Here is a 9032-nt window from a genome sequence, read left to right on the forward strand (position 1 = left end):
TTTTGGCGGACCGGGGATTGAACTCAGGCCCTTGCGCTTGCCAGGGAAGTGAACCCTTGAACGTGTATTAGAAGCGCCCGGAGCCCATGCAACTGGATCTGTATTATACACGATGCAATTGTGAATCATTTTTGCATTAAGAAACAAGAACACAGATCACACATGTAAACATCAGAAAAAAAAGGAGTAGCCTAAAATAATTATGCGAAGGCCTGTTTTTCTACCGAAACAAAACCGCAGGTATTTGGGGAGGCGGCCCATCGTCTTATCTCCGGGATGCTTTCACAGCCCTGCCACGAAGTAGGAGCGCGGTTGCCACAGTTGCACATGCAGAGAACAGCTTGCTAGTTAGAGCCTAGGCTCAGGCTTCTGTTGACAAATCAACACACAGCGAGGAAATCCAGTGAAGCGTGTGTCGACCGCCCGCAAAGAGCACTTGCTCTGAAAGGGAAGCAGAGCGGCGGTCGACGTTCCCATTCGAACCAGCTCAGCTACCCCTCCCTCCCCCCGAGAAATGGGCTCGGCCCTTTCCCGGCAGGCGTCACTGCGCCTGCGCACACCGTCCCGTGAGGTCTTGCCAGTCCCTCTCCGCCCTCACAGCTCCAGTGCGCGTGCGCGGGAAACTGCTGGCGGAATCCGCATCCTTCAGAGACCACTTCCGGTTGGTGCCTCGATTCGGACCCTCGGTGGCGTCTGCAGCAGGTTTGTGCGGGCGGCGAGGACCCGAGAGCGTTGTGGCTCCCCTGCAGTATTTTTTATGAACTGTTGGGGACCCAGAGTCTCTGGGTATTGTACCACTAGCTCCTTTCCCCAGTTCCTCTCAGGGTGTCTGCGGACTGCGGAGGTTAGGCCACTGTTTCTGTCTGGGCTGTCGGCGCGGGACGGTCCTTGAGAGGGGGCAGGAAGGGAGCTGCCGGTGTGCGTTTCCTTTTCTCCAGCGAGCTAGCACTGGATCGTCTTTAGTCCCTAAATGACCAGCTGCTTTGTTTTCTTGTGGCACTTGCAGCAGGAGAATGAATGGGCGAGCCATTATATTTCACTAATACTTGAGTTCGTTCTCCTGAAGGCTTTGCTTCGCCACCATTAAAAATTGAAACGACCTGGCAAGCGCAGGGTCTAGAGTTTGATCCCCGGTACCTGACAAAACAAAACAAAACAAAACAAACAAACAAACAAAAAATGCCCTCTTCCCGTCTGCCATTCTTACCTACTTAGTATTTTTCACTATTGGGTTTTAAACGTTGCTTGCATGTGCAAGCATTAAAATATTGAAAGGATTTACTAATACTTTTAAAAAGCAATTTATGCAGAATATCTGATTTTACTATCATCCTAATTTTGATATTTTTAACCCCATTTTACCCTTGAGGAAGCTGAATTTGGAAAAATTAATTTCCTGCATCTCACAGCTGTTAAAAGTTAGAGCCCACCTGTGAGCTGCAATTTATTATGCTCCAGAGCTTGAGTTCGGACAGCAAACCTTTTTTGCCTTACTGCACATGGGAAGCATTGGCTAAAAGCCTCAGAATCCAAAAAATAAAATTTAACATCATGTAAAAAGAAACAGAAATCCCCCCCCCTTTTTTACTTTTGTATGCAATTGCAATGAGCAAGAAACTTTGTCTTTCATTTTATGCTAAGTTTTGGTGTATTTGTTATCTATACACAGTCATTTCAGGATATATGGTTATCCATTCAGTACCTAGATTTGTCATTGTTGTAAAACAATTTAAAACTTTTTTTTTTTTTTTGGTACTGGGGATTAAACGCAGGACCTTGTGCTTGCCAGACAGGCGCTTACGCCACTGCCTGGGAACTGTTGAGGAAAGCAGACCTAGGCTCTACCCATAGGTCTGTAAAATCTATGTGCCAGTATTTGAGCATTCAGCATATAACTTTTTTAAAAAAAAAACGTATTTAGTACATACACAGATCGGATTTGTAGTGATCCTTCCTGTTTTTCAGCCTCCCAAGAGCTGGATTACAGGTGTGTGTCACCACACCCAATCTCAATTGCCATCTCAGCATGCCCCCGGGGGCGGGGCCCTCTCCGCAGCAGCATATAATTTTTTTTTTTTTTGACGGAACCAGGGATTGAAATCAGGCCCTTGGGCTTGCCAGGGAAGCACTTATTCCACTGAGCCATCTCCCCGGCCCAGCAGCATATAATTCTTAATATACTTCATTCTGCATGCATCATAGGTACAGTGTGAGAGTATCATTGTGGATTATAATATGCCCATTTGAGGGAGCCAGGTGGCAGTCGGTTATCCAAATGAGACGAGGAAGCCGTTACTCTAATCAAAGATGAAAGTCTCAGGAGTGTGGTCTCTAGCTGTCTCTAGAGGATTTGTTTTTTGATGTAGAAACTGTTTCCTTTGTCACAGTTTAGACTGAAGAGAGTAGTTTTGTTTGTTTTTCCTATAGTTTGCTGAGTGGCTGCAGTAAGCCCTCACGAAGGCAGTGAGAGCAAAACTATCCATCATTTCCAATTTTAGGTTTCAGTGAAAAGGCTCTATTGCCAGACATTGTATATAGCTGACACACTGAGAGTGTCATTATAATTAGTTGTTACTAGATCCCCTGTTTTATTATAGGATATCTGATCTTTTAAAGCAGAAACTTAATGGATTTGCCATAATACCAATGCCTGGTTTGTATGTGATTGCTAAATACTTGGGGAATACCTAACATGACAATATAAACAAAAAAAGTATGTAGAATTTATGAAGCTGTAAATAACTAATAAATTAGCAAATTGGAGATATTTGGGGAGGGTTATTTTGAGTTGGCTTTTGAATGCTGGAATGATTTGCAGAGTTGAAAGTAAACGGGTTTGTTTTCTGTGAAGTGAAATCTATTGGTAGGATTTCAAAATTCCTAGAACTTCAAATTTCAATTCCTTGATTGGGTGATTTGTTCTAAACATCTATTTTATGTTATACTAAAGAGAAAAACAAAAATGATACAGAATTTCAAAATAAGGTAATAGGAAGTTAATAATGGCTATTGCATATTATCTATCATCTACAAGATAGTTGGTCAGATTATAAAATAGGCAGGCAAAATTAATCAAATAATATGAGCCCTGTTCCGTTTAATGAATAGAAATTAGTAGCATTTTAATCTTAACTGTTTATATGTATTTATATTTACATGTTATATATGTATATATATATCCCTTCTTTTCTCCTTTCCCCCATCCAGTTGTTCTTTCCCTTTGAGCAGTTTCCTTCCCTCTCACAATATCTATTGTACCTTTTGGATCTTATTTAATCTTTCAATTTCTTACATGAGAGAGACAATACAATGTTTGCATATACTTGTCTGATTTATTTCACTTATGAATGTGGCCTCTAGTTACATCTATCTTTAAAAGCCTCAAGTTTATCCTTTTTTATTGCTTAAATATACCACATCTTTTTTGTCCATTTCTTGGTTGATGGGCATTTGGGTTCTTCCCACGATTTAGCTATGACATAGTGTGCTGCTATGAAACATGGGTGAACTTATTGTAGTATGATGTAAAAACATCTATTTTAAGTAGTGTGTTTCAGGTGTCACATAGAAGTCTGAGAAAGGAAACATGAAATGAGGACCTTAGTTCAAAAGACTAGAAATAAAAGTATATTGTGCTTGATTTTTAAATGTCTTCATTATTATGAGCAATACTCTTTTGCATTGTATGCTAAATAATCAAGTAATAGAATAGCAAATTCAGTGTGTCTTGGCATTTAGGGAAAAGTAAAATTAGTTTTCTATATTTGTGAAATTGGCATGGTAATACTTCAGTGAATACTAATTAAAATACATCTTATTAATTGAAGTTTAAAAGGGAGCATTCATATCATTGATCTATTTTCATAGGATAAATATTTATAGACATTATGATCCAGGTAAACTCTTCAAGATCATTAATGTTAAATATTTCATTGAATTTTATGTTTTCTTTTGTGTAGGGTCTTATTATACAGCTCAGACTCGTCATGATCCTCCTGATTTCTATCTCCCTCGTGCTGGGATTACAGGCATGAGCCACCATGCCTGGACTTGAATTTTATCTTTTGACTTAAAAATTTATCTCTTTCTGTGTTATTAGGTAAACCAGAGAATTCGCTGTCTCTCCTATGGCTGCCTCACGAACTTCACAGACTGTTGCGTCTCATGTTCCCTTTGCAGATTTATGTTCAACGTTAGAACGAATACAGAAAAGTAAAGGACGTGAAGAGAAAGTTAGACACTTCAAGGAATTTTTAGACTCTTGGAGAAAATTTCATGATGCTCTTCATAAGCACCAAATGGATGTTGCAGACTCTTTTTATCCAGCAATGAGACTTATTCTTCCTCAGCTCGAAAGAGAGAGAATGGCTTATGGAATCAAGGAAACTATGCTTGCTAAGTTTTATATTGAATTGCTTAATTTACCGCGAGAAGGGAAAGATGCTCTTAAACTCCTAAATTACAGAACACCTACTGGAACTCGTGGAGATGCCGGAGACTTTGCAATGATTGCATACTTTGTGTTGAAGCCTAGGTGTTTGCAGAAAGGAAGCTTAAACATACAGCAAGTCAATGAACTTTTAGACTCAGTTGCCAGCAATAATTCTGCCAAAAAAAAAGACCTAGTAAAAAAGAGTCTTCTTCAACTTATAACTCAGAGCTCAGCACTTGAACAAAAGTGGCTTATACGGATGATTGTGAAGGATTTAAAGCTTGGTATTAGTGAGAAAACTATATTTTCTATTTTTCATAATGATGCTGCTGAGTTGCATAATGTCACCATGGATCTGGAAAAAGTCTGCAGGCAACTCCATGACCCCTCTGTTGGACTTAGTGATATTTCTATCACATTATTTTCTGCCTTTAAACCAATGCTAGCTGCCATAGCAGATATTGAGCACATTGAGAAGGACATGAAACACCAGAGTTTCTACATTGAAACCAAGCTGGATGGTGAGCGCATGCAGATGCACAAAGATGGAGATGTGTATCGGTACTTTTCCCGAAATGGATATAATTATACCGATCAGTTTGGTGCTTCTCCCAGTGAAGGTTCTCTTACACCCTTCATTCATAATGCCTTCAAAACAGATGTACAGATCTGTATCCTGGACGGTGAGATGATGGCCTACAACCCCAGCACGCAAACTTTCATGCAAAAGGGGAATGAGTTTGACATTAAAAGAATGGTAGAAGACTCTGATCTGCAGACTTGTTACTGTGTTTTTGATGTGTTGATGGTTAATAATAAAAAGCTAGGACGTGAGACACTGCAGAAGAGGTATGAGATTCTCAATAGCACTTTTACACCAGTATCGGGTAGAATGGAAATAGTACAGAAAGCCCAAGCTCGTACTAAGAAAGAAGTTATTGATGCATTGAATGAAGCAATTGATAAAAGAGAAGAGGGAATCATGATCAAACATCCTCTGTCCATTTATAAGCCAGACAAAAGAGGTGAAGGATGGCTCAAAATTAAACCAGAGTATGTCAGTGGACTAATGGACAAACTGGACATCTTAATTGTGGGAGGCTATTGGGGGAAGGGCTCCCGGGGTGGGATGATGTCTCATTTTTTGTGTGCTGTAGCAGAGAAGCCCCCTGCTGGTGAGAAACCAACAGTGTTTCATACCCTCTGTCGTGTTGGCTCAGGATACACCATGAAAGAACTGTATGATCTAGGTTTAAAACTGGCCAAACACTGGAAACCTTTTCATAAAAAAGCACCACCAAGTAGCATTTTATGTGGAACAGAGAAACCAGAAGTGTACATTGAACCTTGTCATTCTGTCATTGTTCAGATTAAGGCAGCAGAGATTGTCCCCAGTGAAATGTATAAAACTAGCTGCACATTGCGTTTTCCAAGAATTGAGAAGATCAGAGATGACAAAGAGTGGCATGAGTGCATGACTCTAGATCAGCTAGAACACCTGCGGGGGAAGGCATCTGGGAAGCTTGCGTCAAAACATCTTGATGTAGGCAGTAATGATGAACCTAAAGAAAAGAAGCGGAAAACAACCCCAAAGAAGAAGAAAGTCATTGGAATTCTTGAACACTTAAAAGCACCTAACCTTTCTAACATAAGCAAAGTGTCTAACATATTTGAGGATGTAGAGTTCTGTGTTATGAGTGGAACAGACAGTCATTCTAAACTTGACCTGGAGAACAGAATTGCAGAATTTGGTGGTTATATAGTACAAAACCCAGGTCCTGACACATACTGTGTAATTGCAGGCTCAGAAAACATTAGGGTGAAAAATATTATTTCTTCAGATAAACATGATGTTGTCCGGCCTGCGTGGCTTCTGGAGTGTTTTAAGGCTAAGATGTGCTTGCCATGGCATCCTCGCTTTATGATCCACATGTGTCCATCAACAAAACAACAATTTGCCCGGGAATATGATTGCTATGGTGACAGTTATTTTGTTGACTCAGATTTGAACCAGCTGCAAGAAGTGTTCTCAGGAATTAAGGACTCTCATGACTGGACCCCTGACGAAATAGCCTCTGTGATTGCAGATTTAGAATATCGTTATTCCTGGGACCAGTCTCCTCTCAGTATGTTTCGACATCACACCATATATTTGGACTTGTATACTGTTATTAATGATGTGAATACCAAACTCAAGGGAGCAGGATTAGCTATTACAGCTTTGGAGCTTCAATTTCATGGTGCAAAAGTAGTTTCTTGTTTAGCTGAAGGTGTGTCTCATGTGATCATTGGGGAAGATCAGAGCCGAGTTGCAGATTTTAAAGATTTTCGAAGAACTATTAGGAAAAAGTTTAAAATCCTACATGAATATTGGGTAACTGACTCAATAGACAAAGGTGAATTAGTAGAGGAAAGTCAGTATTTGATTTAATGCTAGCTTCTTGGGAAAATCTTGATCCTGCAGACTCATTGCAGCAGATGATAATGGTAAACTTTTGCATTTTAAATCTATACTTAATTTATTAGATATAGGTAAACAAATATTTCTAAGAAATGCAACTGAATGATTCAAGCCAAGAAATTCTGTCACTAGTGTATATTTTATGATTTTCTGTAACAGAGATGAAACAAATGAAGATATCCATATATGAATTTAATGTTTTGACTTAGATATTAATAAAATGCATTAAGAAGTCTTTAGAATATTGATCTTATGAATAGAATTTTTCTAAGATCAGCTAACATTTTTAATCGTTTTTATCTAATGTATTTTAAGGAAAAAAAGTGGAATTGTTAGGCAAATTTTTACTTGAAACCTAAAATATCTCTTAAAAGTGGAATGTAAATTATTTAAGACTCTAAGTTATTTAATGTCAATGGATATAGTGTGTGTCTGAACTTATTTAACAAATTTTCCAGTACAGTCTGTATTTAAAAATGTATGTTCATAGCACTCCTGGAATGAAGGGAATTTGAAACTTGAACTACTACATGTAATTTTTTTTTTTTTTTTGATGATACCATGGATCAAACTTGGGACCTTGTGCTTGCCAGGCAATACATGTAAATTATTTGGAAGTAGAACAAGTGTGCGTGATTATGTTATACTAATTTAAATAAAGTATTTAATATAGTGTTAAAATAATTGACGTTCTTATTTTCAAGCAATTATAATAGTTATTTCAGTAAGATTTTATAGTGTCAATATAATTTTAACTGGTTCTAATCAAGTTCTTCTTTGAGTTCCCTTACATTTCACTTTATTGAATGAGGTTTATTTAAAACTTAAACCAGGTGTGGTGGCACATGACTAATCCCAGCACTCAGGAGACCAAGGCAGGAGGATTACTGAGTTTGAGGCTACCCTGGGTTACAAGTGATCTCAAAGCCAGCCTGAATTACACAATGAGACCATTTCTCAAAACAAATAACTTTAAAATGAATTCTCCCATGGTGGCATGAAACACAGTATAGTAAGGGAGAAATCTTAAAACTTTAGTACTAACGACAATAACATTTTTCTATTTTAAGTTATTAATGATAAAGCACAAAACTACTTAGAATAAGAATAACAAATCTAAGTGCTTTATAAGATGTTCTCAGTAAAGAGAATATGATGCTCACCGATTGTACTGTAATATATCTTGTGGGTATATTATTTGTATTTCAGGTTATTTCATTACACAGCCTGCATGTTTGCTTTCTTTTCTGATGAAGCAGTGTGATAAATCTTTTAAGAGTCCTGTGAGTTTGTTGGGATATATTCCTAGAAGTGGAAATGCTGGCTCAGTGTTAGGTAATTCTTAGTGATTCTTGATACACATTGAAAAATCTGGGCCAAAATATGTTGTTGGCTATTCTCATCTTCCTCATCCCTACAGCTGCACAGTGCTAGGCCTGTTCTCTATTTTCATTAATTTAGTTGATGTTTTTCTATCTTATGGCTTTTGACCTACTGACCCCACCTTTCTATACCCCCAGTTTTTCAGCTGAGCTGCAGTTCATATATCTTAGCTGAGTAACATGTCCATATGAAAAATCTAGTAGGACTCAAATTTAGTATATCTAACTGCTTTTTAAAAAATTTTTATTAAAGGAAAATTAAAATACGCACAAGACAATAGTATAATGAGCCTGCATGTGCACATGAGCCAGTCTGAGCAACTGGCAGTGATCAGTTCATTATACTCGTGATTCTAGATTGATTTAGATGACATAATTTCACCTGTGCATATGCCATGGTGAATCCCTTGACCTCTCAGACTTGGGCTGTCGTCCAGCATTCTCCCTGTTCACTATCTGATACAGTCGTCCTGATGCCCCATCTGCGTCACACCTCTGACCGACAGCAAATTGTGTCAGGTTGGGTTTCTCTGCATGTTCCAGATGTGACCTCTTCCCACTTATACTCTTCTTACTGGAATATCTCAGGAGCCTTCTTAGCTGGCCTTCCTCCTGTATCCTCCTTTATGTTGTGTTCTCGGGAACAAAATTCATAATCTCAGAGATGGAAGTCAGATTGTGTTACTCTTCTATCTAAAACTGCTAGCTCTCCCAACACCTGACGTCTGTAACAGGGTCTGTGGCGTGTGTGTGATCT

General features: G+C 38.7%; 1 protein-coding gene across 5 annotated transcripts in view; it reads left to right on the forward strand.

Moving 5' to 3' along the window:
- Positions 1-629: 629 nt before the first annotated feature.
- Lig4 (DNA ligase 4) overlaps positions 630-9032 on the forward strand; it is a 174973-nt gene continuing 166570 nt past the window's right edge. For 4 of the 5 annotated variants that reach the window (XR_002821095.1, XR_002821094.1, XR_002821093.1 and 1 more), the window contains exon 1: positions 630-702. Coding sequence is in view for 1 of the 5 variants with exons in the window: in XM_004631171.2 (XP_004631228.1) it covers positions 4128-6863 (2736 nt within the window). In the remaining 4 variants the exon portion in view is untranslated. Of the gene's footprint in view, positions 703-4099; positions 7523-9032 lie in introns of those variants that run through there. The other variant, XM_004631171.2, reaches the window with a different exon arrangement.

Source organism: Octodon degus, unplaced genomic scaffold (assembly GCF_000260255.1).
Source record: "Octodon degus isolate 3935 unplaced genomic scaffold, OctDeg1.0 scaffold00039, whole genome shotgun sequence".
NCBI classification, from domain to species: domain Eukaryota; kingdom Metazoa; phylum Chordata; class Mammalia; order Rodentia; family Octodontidae; genus Octodon; species Octodon degus.